We start from the raw sequence: 19839 nt of genomic DNA on the forward strand, positions 1-19839 counted from the left end.
CCAGCCTGAGGAAACATCGTCCCTGCATCCTGTCTGTCCAACATCAGAATTTTATAAGTTTCGATGAGATCCCTTCTCATTCTTCTAAACTCCAATGAATACAGACCTACCCAATCTCTCCTCATCAGCCATCCCAGGGGTCAGTCTGGTGAACCTTTGCTGCACTCCCTCTATGGTACCTATATCCTTTTTTCGCTAAGGAGACCAAAACTGAACACAATATCCAGATGTACTCTCAGCAAGGCCCTGTACAACGGCAGTAAGACACCTTTGTTCCTGAATTCAGTTCCTTTTGCAGTGAAGACTAATGTACTATTTGTCTTCCTAACTGCTTGGTGCAGCTGCATGCATGCTTTCATCGATTGATGTACAAGAAAGCTCAAGTCCCTTTGTACGTCTACATTTCCCAATCTCACTATTTAAATAATACTCCACCATTCTATTTCTCTGCCCCAAAATGTATAATTTCACATTAATCCACATTATACTGCGTCTGCCATGTATTTCTCCACTTGTCTAAATCAGCTTGAAACCTTTTAATGTCATCCTGAGAACTCACATTCCTATGAGGTTGGCTAAGATAGATTGGAGAACTTCATTAATAGGCATGATGGTAGACGGGAAATGGCAAATATTTAATGAATAAATCCATGCATTACAGCAGTTATACATTCCTAGTTGGAAAATGGAATGTTGTCCTTCAAGTTTGCACTGAACTTCACTGGAACACTGCCAAGGACATAGATACACAGGGGTGTGTATCAATATTTCACTGAGGAAGAAGTTTTAGGCCCTGACTGGTTGGAAGCAAGGAAGTAAAATGGAGGTCATGCATCTGCTGTGCTTACACGGGAAAACACAGTAAGAAGTCTCATGACACCAGGTTAAAGTCCAACTATCAAGTTAATCTGGTGTTGTGAGACTTCTTACAGTGTCTACCCCAGACCAACACCGGCATCTCCACATCATGACTTGCATGGGAAGACAGCATTTAAAGGTCACAGCAATAATTGATTAAAAAAACTTTTTCAAATAAGCAAAGTCATTAAAAACAATAGATGCATTCCAACTCAGTGAGTCCAAGTGTCATAATTTCACACAGATTTACTAAAACTATGCTAAGAATAAGCCCAAGGCTTTTTTTTATAAGGATATAATTATGCTAAATGGCTTTTGAGACAGAGGATCAGATTGTCGCTACTCAGACAAGTAGCTCGAATCAGGAAATGTCCCAATTTGGCAGACCTACCTGGAATTTAAGGGCCTCACTGGACCCAATTTTCACTGCAGGGAGGTGGGCAGGGATTGAGTCTGGCTTTTCAATCCTGGAAATGGATCATAGGTGTCCACAGGGGCATGAGAGGTTAGTTAAAATCCTGTCTTAGTTCTCAGGAACTGGTCTTAGTTGTATTGGATGCTGTTCATTCCTCTCCTCTTACCCCTCACACACCATGACTCCTCTATGCCAATTCATGACCCCATGCACTCCATACATTCTCAACCCTTCCAATCCCACACCCACCCATGGTTACTGTTCGTAGAGTACATAGGGGAGAAGTAAAGATAAGGTACAGAACGTGGTGTTGTAGTTACTGATAGGGTGAAGAGAAAGATTAGTTTAATATGTGACAAGACCAGTTGAAAGTCTGATGGCAGCAAGGAACAAGCTGTTCTTGGGTTGGTTAGTATATGTTCTCAGACTTCTTTATCTTTTTACCAACGGAAAAGGTGGAAGGGATTATGTTCAGGGTGCATGGGGTCTTTGATTAAGATGTTCAAAATGTTATAAGAATAAACATGCTACTATTCAGTACCCAAACCAAATACAGCTAATTCTTTAAGGACCTTTTTTCAAACTGTCAATCAAACTCAGAATCCTGTGCAAAGATAATTTTGGCTTTTAAAACATTCTTAATGACATAACAATAACCCTTGGGAAATGTCCATTCAAATTGTGGAACAGACTGTCATGGTTTTTTTCTGACATAAATCAGAAGATCTGTCAATCAAAGCAGTCCAGCAGATTATGTTTTTAACTCTGATAGTTTAACCTTTGTTTTTCAATTTTGATAATTTAAAATCCCTCAGATTCTGATATTTAAACAGATCTCATCCACTCTCCAAGAATGTTTCTGTTTGCTCCATCGACATGTGACACCTGCACTGTGGGTTAAAGCCCAGAAGTAACAAAAATCGAGCCAGATAGAACTCAACTCTAATCTCAAATGACTCTGCTAAATTTGGTTTTTATAGAATCGCTACAGTACAGAAGGAGGCCATTCAGCCCATCTAGTCTGCACCGACCACAATCCCACCCAGGCCCTATTCTTGTAGCCCCTCATATTTACCCTGCTAATCTGAGGCCTGTCTGCTATTTTTAAAGCTCTCTAATGTCAGCCCAACTCTGCAAAGATCAAGTCCAGAATTAGGCTTGAAGTAAATAATTGAAAGACAATGAACACCTTGATGGACAAGTTTAATCATGCTTAAAGAGAGACACTTGTAAAATGTTTTTAAGCTAAGAATATCTATCCATTAGTGTTCTCCTTTTTTTCATAATTTGCTCTGTGTATTTCAGGCTTTTCTGTATACCTCTTTTTGTGTTTGTTGCAGATTTACTGCATCCCCGACTTTCATTTTTTTGGCTTTTATACTCCTTTAACTTTCACTTTTCATTTCATTGTACGTCAGTTCTTAATAATTTGTTAATTGAAGTTGCGTACTTAATTCCTTGATATAATTCCGGGTCATGCCATTGAGGGTCAACCTATACCAGCAGAGTAGAGAAGCCAAGTGTGCTTGGATTGCTCATGATTGTGGAATCACTTTGATTTGCGTGGTGAGGTTAGTAACACTGAAGAGAATCTATAATCCATAATTCAATCTTATAAGCACACAGATACAAAAACTCTAACTAAATATAGTTATACAATAGTTGATACCTTATGGCAATTTGTACTGAACCTGGTAGTTGCTGATCCATAGTTTATCTGGTCACATCAACTAGACTTGTCTTGGCACATTTTGTACCCTGTAAGAATGAGATTATAGGTATACATATCACAGGAGGTTTATGAAGTTTGTGTTAAAAATAGCAATGCATAGAATTGTAAAACATTAACAGTGCAGGAGGAGGCCACTCGGCCCATCGAGTCAGCACCAACTCACTGACAGAGGATCTTACCCAGGTCCTCTCCCTCGGTCTATACGTGTAACCTTACACATTTACCATGGCCAAGCCATCTAAGCAACACACCTTGGGACAGAAGGACAATTGATGTAAAGTGATTTTCTTTTAAACCAGTCAAGCAAACAAAAAAAATTAGTGGACTCTATACCTTAACTGATGATAAAATAATACCTGCCATTCTTTTGCACAATTCTCCAAGCTTTACACATGCACCATGACAGGAACAGGTGGTGATTTTAACCCTACCTGCTCATTGTATATCAGATGGCCAGGCACTTAACAGTCGGCACCATTCCAACACAATCTTCAATGGCTCCAAACTTTTAATTTCGCGGCACATCTCTATACTATGAAAGAATTTTGGGGGACATCTCCTACTTTCTCTGAACTGCCCTGTAGCAAAAGACATTTTTGGGGTGATTTTCAGCCTGTGTTTGCCATCAGAGACAACAAGGACATGGATGGGAATTCCAGAAAGAATTAGGAAATGTGGGTTTCCATGTTTGACTGTGCATGTGTGGATGCCAATTTCCACCATAATAATATTGAGCACAGATAGCTTCAGTTCCAGCTATTGCAAAAGCTGGGCCATTGATTTGGAAAGATGTGAATAATACAAAAGAAGTGTAAACTGTACAAAGGGAACATTGATTTCCTTAAAAACACAGTTCACAAATAATTTATTCAGACCATATGAGATTTAATATTTTGAAATGGTTGTCTGTTTTCCAGAACAAGGGCATCATAATTTGAGAATAAGCGGTAAACCTTTTCAGACCAAGGTGAGGAGAAATTTCTTCACCCAGAGGGTTGTGAATGTGTAGAATTCACTACCACAAAAAGTAGTTGAGGCTAAAACCTATGTCTGATTTCAAGAAGAAATTAGATATAGCTCTTGTGCTCACGGGATCAAGGGATATGAGGGGAAAGGAGGATCAGGATATTGAATTCAATGATCAGCCATGATCAAAATAAATGGCAGAGCAAGCTTGAAGGGCCAAATGCCCTGCTCCTGCTTCTAGTTTTTGTATCTATGCCTATGTTTCTCTCCACAGAAAGATTATCTTTTTTTCTTCTTACGTTAGATTTACAGCTGCAGTATTTTGCTTTCGTGTTAATATTTTGAGTACTGTTATGTCAGATAGAAAAAGGAAGTATGAGAAAAAAGTGGTATCATGATCAAAAAAGAGGAGAGAGCCAAAGTGCAGGACGGAAGTCCCAGCATAATGCTAATCTCATATCGAGACATTAGCTCAACATAAATATAGATACAAGTTATTACCACAGTTTCAATGTTGTGATTTTTAGAATAACATATACCAGCTTCTACCTTTCTCTGTCTCTTTTGCTTCTCCGGGTTTTTGAGCTCTTTCTGAGTTTTAGCTACTTGTGCAGGTGGACGGGGCCTTTGCCTTCAGCTCCAAGTCCCGTTGGTTCATCAGGTCTTGGAAATGCTGACCACAGAGCTGAAGATGAAGGTTAGTATGAGTATAATTCCATGAATGGCATTGTGCCAGCTGAAATTCTGTTGCTGCATGCTGGCCAGCTATCACTCGCTACCCATTTGGTACAGGTAGCTGACCAGAGGTGGAAAGGAGTCCCAGCAGTTAAAATAATTGCATCCAGCAGAGGAGATGGTAGCAGCAACATTCAGGAGGCAACTAGGCAGGTACACGAATAGGCAGGGAACAGAGGGATACAAACTGCATCGTGGCAAAATGTCTTTAGCTTAACAAGGTGTCATGTCTCAGCTCTGGTTTCGTGGGCTGAATGGCCTATTTCTGTTGCTGTTCTTTGTTTATTAGTTCAGGCCTCTAGCTGCTGAAAACATGGAACTATAGATTTCCCAACATAATGGATGACAGTAGTTTATCAATTGCCAAGACTAACAACTTTCTAAACATCAGTAACAAGCATTTTTAGAGAATAGAAATAAAACTTAACTCTATTTTTAGCTTTGTAAACATGACAGCTACTTTAAAATAATGGACACGCATGAAAATTGCAACCAACAACATTCCCTCTACCACAAGTTAGGGGTTACATTTGAGGTTACTTTTAAGCATTGCATTCAACAGTTGACCAGCTCCCAATTTAAATATATTTTCTCACTGGAAAGCTTCCAAACTTTCAGATAATGACAAGCTATTCTTTTAACCTTCAGTTTATATGACCGTGCAGAATTGTAACCCATAATAAGTACTCAATGATTTTCAGCAGAAATAACAGCTTTTGTTCAGATATTGGGGCTGATTTTAATTGTTCTAGGGTGCTGTAGTTGTGTGTCATTAGACTAGCCACCCATTTTATACTCTCCTTCGAATGGCATCAATGAGCAAAAAAATGTGTGGAGTGACAAACAAGCTATCCACCCACTGCCCTTTGATTTTCAGTGAGGCCGGAAGAACTCCAGACCTTGTAAGTATAAAAAATTCAACTTAGCGAAACACTGTCTTGTAATTTCAAGAAGGTGATCTTTCTAAGGACTTTCAAGAATATTGAGTTTCAGATTGTTTTAGCTATAGGATTAATACTCTGCAAAATATTCTGGGCTATTTCTAAAAAGAATACATTATCAAGGAATTTAAGAGAAAACTGTGGAAATTGTTAGCTGTTATATCCTATGGTTCTGTTAGACTGCTTGTATCAACTCGCTCTTTTATAGTTTATGATGTCACCTGAACAATCTAATGTATTATTGTGTGATAGAGATTACAGATAATGTGATCTCCATTATAGCGTGAGTGTTTGACGATGGGATAAAGGGATTCAGATCACTGAATTCTACACAATGAAATCTTGTATTTTAAGCTTCTAAGATGTCCAATTCTATCAGATAACACAACAAATGCTTTCATTTTGTTAGTGTGTAGTAGAGAGAACCAATTGTGAGCCAATACAAGCTTGTATGATATGGTTTTTGATCTGTTTAATCTTATTCTTATACGGTGAGTTTTTAACCATTTAACCAATGATTAAATGATCAACGATCAAAATATTAAATTGTGCCAGTATGATGAACCAAGTGTTTTGATTTTAGGAGGCTTCACAGAAAGCTGGATTGGAATTTGACTTTTGAACTCTGCTCCGGGTATGAACGCAGCCACCTCATTACTTCAGGCTGCCCAAAGTTCAAAATGAATGCTATGAAATGTAAATGCTTGCTTTGAGAGATTGTTTTAGGTATTACAAGACTTGGAAAGGTGTGTCCTTGATTAGGTAACTCGGGTACATTACTATATACTGAGATAAAAAGAACCACTATTAGCAGTGAGATAAACAAAGGTGTGGATTGTAAAACCGGTCACTGTAATACAGGACTCCATAGATATGAAGGGTGGGACGTTGGTTTACTGTTACGCCAGATAAATTTTACTGGAATGTTTAAATGATGCTCATTTTTCAAGCAAGCAAAAAGCTGCAGTTGCTATATTCCAATTTTGACTAACTTCGATATTTTGCTGTTGTATTCATCAAGGGATGGGGATGTTAACACAGAAGGAGCTAGAGACATTAGCACTACAGGCACATAATAGCACCAATGAGCAGTTCTAGTTCAGCATATTGCAGCTTAGATATCCTGAACGTACTTTGACCAATAATTTGCCTTCATGTCAAACCTCAGAAGTGTATTGTGTAAGCACCTCTAAATAATATTTCACTCCTTTGTCGCTTGTGGGCTGGCTTGTGCAGTGCCATGGGATTCCTTATAGTATGGTACTTGAAAAAACTGAAAAGGCCTCAACTGAATTTCACCTGAAGGTCAGCATCTCTGATAGTGTAGCACCCCCTCGGTACCACACTGAATCATCAACCTAGAGGCAAACTGGAGACAAACACACATTTTTTTCCAAATTGGAGGTAAGAGTGCTACCAAGGTACTCACAGATGACCAGAGGGCAGGGTTAGAAGGGGAAGTATGGGGCTGTGGGTGGAGAGACAATGGGTGAGGGAGCATTTGCAAAGGAGAGACTTTTTTGAGGGGGTGAGGTGGTGCCTGATGTTGAAAGGAGGCTATTAGTGAAGGTGTCACACTCATGTCCTATGGGAAGCCTGGACTTCTTTCCTGCCATTCTACACCTCTTGCCAGCCTGAAAATGGCACAGAGGTGGTCATTAGTTGACCACTAAGGGCCTTAACTGGGGCAAGTGCAGGCCCAGTCTAGGCCTCATCTATCCCATGTAGAGTTCAGAGTTGAAGAAGCCGCTGGGAAGGCTATCTGAGGAGTTTTACATCCCAATCCCCCGGCCTACAGAGCCACTGGCAGGGGAGTGTAAAATTGTGCTCTATATTTTGATAAAAGGATAACATAATGGGAGTGATTACAAGTATCTTGGGTATAATGGAATTTTCCAAATATTAAATGAGACTGCACTGAACTACATAATATTCTTCTGTAAAATAAAAATCTCCAGGGATGGTCTGGGTGCTGTTATGGGGTTTCAAAGTGGCTAAATGTAAAGTCACCCAATTTGTAATTTAAAAGGTTCGAACTGGTTACTTTTCTAAATGGTGAAAGACTAGAAACAGTCAAGGTCCAAAGCGACTTGGGGGCCCAGGTACTTAGATCATTAAAATGTCATCAGCAGGCTCAGAAAATAATTAAAAATACTGATGGGCTGACCTTTATATCTAAAGGACCAGCAAACAAGGAGATAGGAATCTTGTTTCGGCCATACAAAGCTGTGGTAAGTTTGCACATAGATACTTTGAACAGTTCTGGGTACTGCACCTCAGGAAGGAGATTTACCTAGGAAGATACGCAGTGTAGGTTCACTAGAATGATTCCTATGTTAAAGAGAGATTAAGTTTTTAAGTTACTGAGGGGAACAGATGGGTAAATTGGGAGAACCTACTTCCGCTAGATAGAAGTTGTAGGACTGGAGGCATAATTAGAAGCACACTTCACAGGAGTGAAATTAGGAAACACATCATGCAGAGCTTGAGAGAGATTTGAAACTCTTGACTGCAAATGGCAATTGGTGCAAAATCAAATGCTCATATTGTTACCATCCCCATAGAGACTGATAATATCAAAATAAAGAAATTTGAACATCCAATTGATAGCAAAAAGAATGACACAACACGATATTTTAAGTTTTACTTTAAAGCACAGACTAAGGGCATTATTAACTAAACATTATTTTTAGCTGGCAACTTATGCAGCCTGGTATCTAGCCACCCCAGAACTGTCCTTCACTGTGAGAGTTTTCTTTGAGATTCTCAGCCTAGTGCGAGCTAGTCAAATCTTCCAGCTTCATTTTAACTCCTCACAAATTTAGGCTATTTAATTCAAGCATGGTCATTAGCCTACATTCCTGCCGAGTGAGCTACAGAGACTTTCAGCTTACAGTTGCTTTCTCTCCAAAATTCTGGCGGTCTGACTATGTCTGTGATTTTTATGGATAGCTTAGAAACCTTTCTTCTCTCAAAGCTTATTTCCGTGGCAATGTGAATTATATGGGCCTTGAATCCAGATGGAAAAGCTGATTGGCTGTCCTTGAGACCGGAACACTTTTTTTCCCTCTTGGAAGTAATTGGATAGCTTAACACATAATTGTTTACAACCCAACATTCTCAACACCTTCCTGGGACTTTGGATACAAGCGGTCTAACCACTGTAAACACAAATGCTGCTGTAATTGTCTACGAGTGTGAACACATTGTGCTTCTTTCCAGCAAAACAACTTAGGCCCCCCCCGCTTTAATTTGAGGTGGCCATGCCAGTCATTTAGTAGGCTTCAGAACAAGTCAAATCACCTCCTTCATTTTACCTTGAAAGGGTATAATTGTCCCTTCCCACCAGTGTCAGGGTGCATGGCTGAAGGGGGTGGGTGGGGGGAGGCATGGTCAATATTGAATGAGCTAAAAAAAAATGGGCTTCCTGATGGCAGGAAATTGCAGTCCCAACCATCATGGTGGATTGCCATTCCCACCAGAAGCCGTGAGGAAAATATTTTGCATCCCATTGCCAGGATTCAAATGACCACCCAATTTATATTGTCTCCCTACCCACAACCCCACCAAATTCACTTCAGCCATCAGTGGTATTTGATGCTGATCCAAAACATGTCTGGAAATATGTGGCATGCACATGTCGGAACTTGCTTGGATGGAGGCCTGGAGCAGATTATGGCCCTTAGAGTAGATGATTCCACTGACACTTCCAGACTATAACAGCCTTTTATAGATCATTATTGTAACAATTTAAAAACTGAATTTGGGAGCTTATTTTTCAAGACAATGGCATTAAGGAATATGGTGTAAGAGTGGATTTTCAGATCAGCTCCTTTCTCAATGAATAGAGGAACAAGTTTGAGGGGCTAAATAGCGGATATAACCTGTTAGGATCTTCAAGAATGTCAAAGACTATTTAGGCCAAGCTCTTACTGTTTATGATTTCAATTATTTAAAAAGTGAGCACTTTATAATTTCCTCCAGGTATGTCTAATTTCATATTGTTCTATTTTTCCAGTTGCTACAGCTGTGGTATGTGTTATTGTATCTTAGCAAAGACAGAGAAGAATTTAAGCAGACCTAATTATCCAAGAATGCTTCGGGCCATTTGTGAAATTTACGTCAACGTTCCCTTCCCATATACCTGCATAGCAATTCTTGACAAAACACCCTACCCTGATTCTGTTCACCAATATTGTTTCTCTAACTTACATTGACTTTGCCCCACATGACTGCTTCCTCATGCTGTAATACAGGCTCTGATTTAATCGTGCAATTTGGTGTTAGGAAAGGGAAGTGTACCAAATTAATTACTGCTGGTGTTTTTCGGACTAAAATCCAAAGTTGGTAAGCACAAAGAGTTATAATTATTTCTGTTTCCTTTCACTCAAAATAGCAGAATGAAACTTGGGATAATTTCTGATTCGGTTATAATTTATAACAATACAAAAACTTGAAAGGCAAAAACAAACACTCAACATCAACAGTTTTTGGACTAATTCTTATGGTTATACTTTGCATTTACAAGGGGTTGTAAATTATTATTGTGAATCATTGTTCTGTGAGTAAAAGTTAAATAAACATAATTTGCAACCTTCATCCTGTGAGTTATAAACAGAACACTAAAGCTAAAATAAAACAAACTCTGTTTTCTCCCTCCAGTTCTTGAGCTTGACATTTCTTTTCTTTTACTGGAATTCTTTATCCTTTTTGTTTATATTCCCTCCACTTAAACTTTTCAAACTGAAGTGCATTCTAAAAGAGAAGCGACAACTGTTGTACCAGAGTGTAACCAGTGGGTGAGGGTTACGATCTGGATTCCCGTCACTCACTGTGTTGAACTAAATGCTACAACCTAAGATTTTAAGTTCCGTAAAAGTTAATTACTGTGCAGTTTTGTGGTGGCTGAAGAAGCGTAACAATTTAACAGAATTAACTTTATGTTGAAAGAAGAACTTGATATCAGCCTAGAGCAAAAATAGACCTCAAACCGGTCATGGGATTCAGTTCACATATTTATGGCTGTCCCCTTAATCCTGCTATCTCCTAAAACCCACCTTTTCCTGTAATTCTACTGTTGCCAATCCCTTCAGGATTATCAGAGAATCTCCATGAATTTGAGATTAATCTCCTGGACACTACTTCCAGCAGTACTGTGACATTAAACAAAAATGTGTTTTTTTTTCATTTCTAAATATTGAGGTTGGAGGAAACAGGCTGTTTGATTGAATGGGAACTCTGAAGATGTTATTTGATGAAACCACCAGGATTATCCATCTAACCAGAGTTGCCAAGTCAACATTTTCTTGCATTGCCCTTCATCGTAAACCCTTCTAACAAACAGCATATTTGAAAGGTTGACTTGTTACTCTCCACAGAATGTATCAAGCTTTCTACATGCTTCCAGCATTTCTGATTTCAATTATTGTGCCAATATCTACATTATTATGCAATTCAAAATCAGTCAGCTCACCATATATGCATATGTTTTGCATTCGGAAATCAAATTTATGAAGACTTGGGCCCCATTTCCATAGCGGAGAGCTTTAGGAAATGCTTTCATTTGCCTCTACTCCTGAATTTGTTATTCCACCTGCTGAGCATGTTTAAGTAATAAAACCACAGAATGGAGAAGCTGCACTGAGAAGGACAACTCTGCAGTCTGTGTAATGAATCTGTTGGTGACTCAAACAGAGGTCATAGATTATGATAACACAACTAGCTTTTGTGTTTTTCTATATTTCGGGAGATTCAACTCGCTGTATGACCAAATTGATTGAATATTAACGCACCTCGCTTCAAACCGCAGTAAAGCCCACTTGAAACAAATCCTGCTTTGTGCAACAGGATCTAGCTAAAATGCTCCTGTCTTATTTTGGTTTCTTGGGGATGTTTTCTTTTAATAAAAAGAGAGGTTAAATTGGTTGCAACCTTTGAGTCAATAATGTTACTGCCAAAAATATCAGGGTGCAGTAACAGCAGTTAATCAGTAAATGGAGTTCAGACTGTTGTTATTTAAACAGTAACTGAGGCATTTCATGGTGCCTAGCTTTTCGTGTCTGTTCAGTAAAATAAAGGACAAGTTGAATCTCTTAAAGGAACACATTTTTTCTAATGGTTTTCATTGTAAATATTTCACAAACTGTTTCCAGGAATTCCTTTAAAGTGTAGTCCACTGTTGTGTCAATAAAACTCACAGCCAGTTTGTGTACAATGATCTTCTGATGAGATGAATGACCATCTAATCCATTTTGATGGTGTTGTTCCATGAATCAATGTTGGCCAATGTTCCCAAATTGTGCCAGGGGATCTTTTACAACTACCTAAAATGACAGACAGAGGCCTTAGCTTAGTGGCTCATATAATAGACTCTGCCAACAATGCAGCTGTCCTGCACTGAACAATTAATTGCTCAAACCCTGGAGTAGACATTTAACCTTTTGTATCAAAAATTATCATAGCACCAATGAACTAAGGTTGTATGAATACAACAATCCTGGGATACATATTTTGGATAAGGGGTTAAAGTGAGATTCAATCTGACCTCTCGATGGATATAAAAGATCCTACGACACATGCACAGAAAACCAAGGAATTCCCCAGTTTCCCTGACCAATACTTGTCCTTCAGACAACATCCGCCAAAATAGATCATTTGGTCATTTATCTGTTTGCTATTTGAGGACATTGCTGGGTCCAAGTTGACTTTCACCTTGCCGATACTACAGCAATCCAACATTTCAAAAGTACATACTTGTAATGTGCCCTGAGTTTGTGAAAAGTTCTGAATAAATGCTAAATTATTTCTTTAACAGATACCTGACTTTAACCAACAAATTCACAGGCTTTGATATTACAGGGAGGATGAGGGCGGGCTGGGGGGGGTACAATATCTGAAACTGATATTTTTAAAATGCATGGAAACTGTCAGAAGAATGAATATCAATTTTACTTTATAAAAATTCTGCTGATTACAGGTGAAGCGGAACCTTTGAGTGACCTTAAGATGACGTCAGGTGTGTTTTATAACAAATACAAAGTTATTTGGTTACCACAATATTATCATGTTGTTACCCTCCTCTCCTTCACTGTTGCACTCCTCTTTCACTGTTACCCTCCCCTCTCTCACTGTTACCCCCCCTTCACTGTTACCTTCCTCTCCTTCACTGTCACCCTCCCTTCTCACTCTTGCCCTCCCCTCTCTCGCTCTTGCCCTCCCCTCTCTTGCTCTTGCCCTCCCCTCTCTCGCTGTTACTGTCCTTCATTTCACTATTACCTTCCCCCTCTCACTGTTATCCTGCTCTCTCTCAAATAGAAAAGTTTAAAAAGTTTTTAAAAGTTTATTTATTATCGTTGCAAGTAGGCTTACATTAACACTGCAATTAAATTACTGTGAAAATCCCCTAGTTATCACACTCCGGCACCTGTCAGGTACACTGAGGGAAAATTTAGCATGGCCAATGCACCTAACTAGCCCATCTTTCAGACAGTGGGAGGAAACCGGAGCACCCAAGGAAACCCACGCAGACACGGGGAGAAAGTGCAGTCTCTGCACAGAATAGTGACCCAAGCTGGGAATCAAACCCAGGTCCCTGGCACTTTGAGGCAGCAGTGCTAACCATTGTGCCACCATGCCATCGCAATGCAGTATTATTGTCATCCCGATACCACGGTCCATGCCCCCACCATTTCCATCTTAAAACGCAGTTAATTTTTAAAAGGGAAAGGCATACTTATCAAATACATGATAGACCTTTACAACTTGTCGTTTTTATTTATAGAATTCCCTACATTGCAGGAGGAGGCCATTGGTCCATCATGGCTGCACCGACCACAATCCCACCCAGACCCTATTCTCATTTACCCTAACTAGTCCCCCTGACACTTTAGGGCAATTTAGCATAGCCAATCCATCTAGCCTGCACATCTTTGGACTGTGGGTGGAAACTGGAGCACCCAGAGAAAACCTATGCAGACGTGGGGAGAACTTGCAAACTTCCCACAGGCGATGACCCAAGCTGGGAATCAAACCTGGGTCCCTGGCGCTGAGAGGCAGCAGCGCCACTGTGCCACCGTGCTGCCCCTGTCGATCAGTCCAGGTGAAAGTGTAAATAGATTTGAGGTTTCCTCGCTGACAGTGACTTCCATGAAATCCTGTCCTAGGGAGAGCTTGAAATTCTGATGAATAACTCTCTCTCTTTCTCTCATTATTAATTAACAAAGATAGTTTCCAAAACCTCAATTTTCAACCCTTGTATTAACATTACCTCACCTCGAATTGAGTCTGTTGTTTAACAGTTGTTGGTTTGCTCAATTGTTGCAGTTGGGTTAATTTTATTGGATTTGACCATTGTGCCCGTGGAGTTTATGATGTTTCCCTTATCTGAATTTGTATTAATCCTTAAACGTTACCCTGCACATTATCCAGATGGCCATGGATAAAAATCTAGATTTGCTATCAGTGGTGTCTTACCCAAAGACAAAATGTACAACAGCAAATTAATATTTTTAAACATATTGATGTTAGTATATTTCAAGCCTTGAAGTTGGTTAATTATTTTTCAATCCTAACATGTTTGTGGAACACAACACATTCAATCATCTGTTTTTGGCTGGTTGGTAGAATAATTCTTGTTCAATACATGAGTGTGGATTTTTAGGTTGTAAAATGATACAGATTACAAAATGACTTCTTTGGCCCAGTGTGGAACCAATCCCTGAACTCACAAACACATCCAAATTGAATTAATTTATAAATCCAGTTGGGGTCTGGAGAGGCCCTCCAGAAACACAATTATCAGTAGCACCAACAATCCACCAGTAATTGAAAATCCGACTCATTGTATGCAGAAAGAGAGACTTTCCATTTGAAAACCAACGTACTCATGTCCATTCTTTTCTCCTTTTACATTTTTCTCGGAGGTTGGAATCCAAGTTTGCCAGAAGGAAAACCCCAGAACAGTTTGGCGGCAAAGGGTTTCCGTAGTGTGAGACCAAAGTTTCTTGCATCTGGCAGAAAATCACCAGTGCAGGTAAAGTCTAAATATCTCTTTCTACCAAAGACACTGTTCTTATAATTATATAAATCAGAAAACCTTCAGTTGAAATCTTACTCAAAGAAAAAAGAACATCGCAGTCAATGTAAAGGACTTACTCATATTAAGGAGTATGGTGGTTATGCTATTTGATTAATAACTCAGTAGCCCCAGACTAATTTCTTCATGTGACTGGGAAAATAAATAATAACTATCTGGAATAAATGAAAATCAGCATTGTTTACGGAAGGAAACCTGCTTACCTGTTCTGATGTGGAGATGTTGGTGTTGGATTGGGGTAGGCATGGTAAGAAGTCTCACAACATCAGGTTAAAGTCAGGTTTATTTGGAATCATCAGCTTTCAGAGTGCTACTCCTTCATCACTTGAGGGCCAAAGAGCTTAATAAATTCTAAAACAACTGAGATAATGAAGAGTGCAGGAAAACATATCAGAAGCAGCACCAGGCATTTATAAAAATGAGGTGTCAATCTGGTGATGCTACAACAAGGGACTACTTGTATGTCAAACAGCATATGCAGTAAGTGATGGATAGAGTTACGTGAATCCACAACCAATGAATCATGTCTAAGTATTGCAGTCCTGCCATATCCACTCATGAATAGAGTGGACAACGAACAACTCACTGGAGGAGGAAGCTCCACACAAAAAGTGGGACAGATCCGCCCCAACCTATTGCACCCCATTAGTCTACTCTCAATCATCACTAAAGTGATGGAAGGGGTCATAAACAGCTCTATCACACGGTACTTGCTGAGCAATAACCTGCTTATGGACATCCATTTTGAGTTTCACCAGGAGCATTCTGATCATTAAGAACATAAGAACATAAGAAATAGGAGCAGGAGTAGGCCATCCAGCCCTTCGAGCCTGCCCCGCCATTCAATAAGATCATGGCTGATCTGTCGCTGCTCAGTTCCACTTTCCCGCCCTCTCCCCATAACCCTTAATCCCCTCTCCTATCAAAAACCCATCAACCCGTGTCTTAAAAATATTTAGCGAGGCAGCCTCCACCACTTCAACGGGCAGAGAATTCCAGAGATTCACCACCCTTTGAGTGAAGAAGTTCCTCCTCAACTCTGTTCTAAACCGCCCCCCTTTTATCTTGAGGCTGTGCCCCCTAGTCCTATTGTCTTTTTTGAGCGGGAAGAGTCTTTCCACCTCTATCCTATCCATCCCATTCATCATCTTATACGTCTCAATGAGATCTCCTCTCATTCTTCTAAACTCTAACGAGTACAAGCCCAGTTTATTCAGCCTCTCCTCATAGCTCAACCCCCTCAACTCCGGTATCAGCCTAGTAAACCTCCTCTGCACTCCCTCCAAGGCCAAAATATCTTTGCGCAGGTGCGGCGCCCAAAAATGCACACAGTACTCCAGTTGCGGCCTCACCAATGCCCTATACAGTTGCAGCAAGACCTCCCTACTTTTATATTCAATCCCCTTCGCTATGAAGGCCAGCATCCCATTCGCCTTCCTGACCACCTGCTGCACCTGCAAGCTGGGTTTTTGCGACTCATGCACAAGGACCCCGAGGTCCCTCTGCACCGTCGCCTGCTGCAGTTTTTCGCCACGTAAGTAATAGTCCTTCCTACCATTTTTCCTACCAAAGTGGACCACCTCACACTTGCCAACATTAAATTCCATTTGCCATTTCCTGGCCCATTCGCCCAGCCTATCTAGATCCTTCTGCAGACTCTCCACACCCTCCGCACAATTTGCCGTTCCCCCAATCTTGGTGTCATCAGCAAATTTCGACACTCTACACTCGGTTCCCTCCTCCAGATCATCTATATAAATGGTAGAAAGCTGAGGCCCCAGCACCGACCCCTGGGGCACTCCACTAGTCACCATCCGCCAATCCGAATAGCACCCGTTGACCCCCACTCTCTGCCTCCTATTTGACAACCAATCTTCTATCCACGCTAACACCTTACCCCCAACTCCATGTCCCTCGACCTTCTGCAATAACCTCTTGTGAGGCACTTTGTCAAACGCTTTCTGAAAATCTAGAAAGACCACATCCACCGGCTCTCCTCTATCCACTGCCCTAGACACATCCTCATAGAACTCCAGTAAATTTGTCAGACACGACTTCCCTTTAATGAAACCGTGCTGCGTCTGCTCTATCAAGCAATTCCCTTCAAGATGCCTCGCAATTTCCTCCTTGATGACAGATTCTAACATTTTACCTCCCACAGATGTTAAACTAACCGGCCTATAATTCCCCGCCTTTTGCCTGGCACCCTTCTTAAACAACGGCGTAACATTAGCCGTTTTCCAATCATCCGGCACTTCCCCGGAATCCAGCGACGTTTGGAAAATAACCACCAAGGCATCCACTATCACCTCCGCCATTTCTTTCAGAACCCTCGGATGTATTCCATCCGGTCCTGGGGACTTGTCCACAATCAGCCCCTCCAGTCTGTCGAGCACCGCCTTTCTAGTAACAGTAATGTCATTAAGACCCTCCAGTCCTACCACCTTTCTATCGCTAACACCCGGCAAATTATTCACGTCCTCCTCCGTGAAGACAGAAACAAAAAAATTATTCAATACCTTAGCCATATCCCCATCCCCTACCACTAGGTCCCCTTTCTCATCCTCTAAAGGACCAACATTCACCCTAGCCAGCCTCTTCCTTTTTATATATTTATAAAAACTCTTGCTATCCTTTTTTATATTAAGCGCTAGCCCAGCTTCATAGTTTCTCCTACCCTTCCTTATCAACTTCTTTGTCAATCTTTGTTGACATTTAAACCTCTCCCAATCCTCTTCTCGCCCACTACTCTTAGCTACTCTAAATTCCTCTGCTTTTAGTTTAACACTTTCCTTCACCTCCTTTGTTATCCACGGCTTATTACCTCTCCTCCTACTATCCTTTTTGACCATCGGAATAAATTTCCTTTGAGCACCAAGAAAGATCTCCTTAAAGATCCTCCACTGCTCCTTAACAGACCCTCCCTCCAACGCGCTCTCCCAGTCCACATTCGCCAATTCTTCTCTCATCCTACCGTATTTCCCTCTATTCAAACAAAGGACGCGTGTCCGGGAACCCACTTTCTCCTCCTCCATCTGCACCAGAAACTCCACCATACAATGATCACTCTCCCCAAGAGGATCCTTCACCACAAGGTCCCTAATTCTACCCGCCTCATTACATAGCACCAGATCCAAGATAGCTCGCTCCCTCGTCGGCTCCAACACACACTGTTCGAGGAAACTATCCCGGCAGCATTCCAAGAACTCTTCCTCGAGCCCCCCACGTCCAACATGGGTCGACCAATCAATATGCAGATTGAAATCCCCCATAACTACGGCCGTCCCATTCTTGCACGCCGCACTTATTTGCGCGTTAACAGCCCTCCCCATCTCCAGATCATTATTCGGGGGCCTATAGACGACACCCACCAGCGTCTTCCTCCCTTTGCTGTTCCTAATCTCCACCCACAACGATTCCACCCTCTGCTCCTTGGCTCCAATATCATCCCTTGCTACCACCGTGATGCTATCCTTAATCAGCATAGCAAGTATTGGGGTATTGGGATAGGTATTGGTATTCCCACACCAATCCCTGAGCCACCCATTCACTTCCTTAATCCTGTCAACCCTACGCCCATCTGCACACGGTTCAGGCAGTAGCCCAGAGATAACCACCTTGTCAGTTCTACTTTTTAATTCCATTCCAAGCTTTTCATACTCCCTCCCCAGATCCTCAGTCTGCATTTTGCTTATGTCGCCGGCACCCACATGTACCACAACGACCGGATTCTCACCCTCCCACTCCAGGTTCCTCTGCAGCCCAGCTGCGACATCCCGTACCCGAGCACCAGGCAGACAACACACCCTTCTGTGCACTTTGTCATTGTGACAAAGGACAGTGTCAATACCCTTCACCCCACTATCCCCAATAACTACTACGTTCCTTTTCCTTTTCTCTTTGCCTATGTCCTGCTGCAGCACTGTACCGTGTGCAGCTTGCTCACCAACCTCACCTGCCTCGTTCTCGTCCAACTTGGAAGCAAGAACCTCAAACCTGTTATGCAGATTAAGAGGCTGAGGCCTCCGCTCCTCACCCCCCTGCCTCTTCCCAGTAGCCCCCTCTTGTCCCTGACCCTTAGAGTTAGCCAGTCTAGGGGGGGTGGATGTCACTTGCACCCCATTGACAATGGCACCCTCTCTCCCCTTGATGAGCCTCAGTGTCTGTAGCTCAGAGGCCAGCTCATTTACCCTGAGCTGGAGCTCCTCCAGCAACCTGCACTTACTGCAGACATGGTCACTGGGATGAACCCTAGGGTCCACCAGTTCCCACATCATACAGAAACCACACATCACATGCCCCTCCATTATTTACTGTAGTAGTTTTGAAAAAATTTTTTTTTGTTTGTTTTTGTTTTTTTTTTGTTTTTTTTGTTTTTCAAACGAACTCACCTGGCCTTTTTTCTTTCCAGCCCTTTTTGATATTAAGCCCTAGTAGCTCACTCTGCTTCCCTCTCACTCCGCTGCCCGCTCAGACGCTGCCCGCTGTCTACACCAGGCCTCCTTTTAAACCTGGCGCTGATTTAAATCTGATGAACCACAACTGCCTGCTAACCACTCCCTCAGAATTCTTAAAGCAGTAAATACAATAAATAAATGCTTTAAACAGTTCTACAAAGAACAAAGTGCTTTAAACTTATTTTAAACTGGTTTTTAACAGGTAAAATCTTAGCTGTCTCTCTGCTCCTTCACTCATCTGCTCCAGCAAACAATGGAAGGCCAATTAAGGGAATTAAGGGTTATGGGGAGCAGGCAGGTAAGTGGAACTGAACCGCTTTCAGATCAGCCATAATCTTATTGAATGGTGGGGCAGGCTCGAGGGGCTAGATGGCCTACTCCTTTTCCTATTTCTTATGTTCTTATGTTTAGACTTCATTACAGCCATGGTTCAAACAAGAGCAAAAGAGCTGCACTCCAGAGGTGAAGTGAGAGTGACAGCCCATAATATCAAGGCCCCACTTAACAAAATATGATATCCAAGAGTCCTTGTAAAACTGGAGTCAATGAGAATCAGGGGGAAAGCTTTCCACTGGTTGGATTCTTATCTGGCCCAATGGAAAATGGCTGCAAGTTGCTGAAGGTCAGTCATCTCAGTTCTA

The 19839-nt window shown here is 41.3% G+C and overlaps 1 protein-coding gene across 1 annotated transcript in view; it reads left to right on the plus strand.

Annotated features, from left to right (window-relative positions):
• Window positions 1-9933: 9933 nt before the first annotated feature.
• The window catches only part of LOC145351650 (uncharacterized), a 75330-nt gene continuing 65424 nt past the window's right edge, over window positions 9934-19839 (plus strand). Inside the window, exons 1-3 of the mRNA XM_080201210.1 lie at window positions 9934-9994; window positions 12624-12662; window positions 14569-14678. Of these exons, the coding sequence (XP_080057336.1) occupies window positions 12653-12662; window positions 14569-14678 (120 nt within the window). The 5' untranslated portion in view covers window positions 9934-9994; window positions 12624-12652. The remainder of the gene's footprint in view (window positions 9995-12623; window positions 12663-14568; window positions 14679-19839) is intronic.

This window comes from Carcharhinus amblyrhynchos, chromosome 13, assembly GCF_965287045.1.
Source record: "Carcharhinus amblyrhynchos chromosome 13, sCarAmb.v2.hapA, whole genome shotgun sequence".
Taxonomy (NCBI): domain Eukaryota; kingdom Metazoa; phylum Chordata; class Chondrichthyes; order Carcharhiniformes; family Carcharhinidae; genus Carcharhinus; species Carcharhinus amblyrhynchos.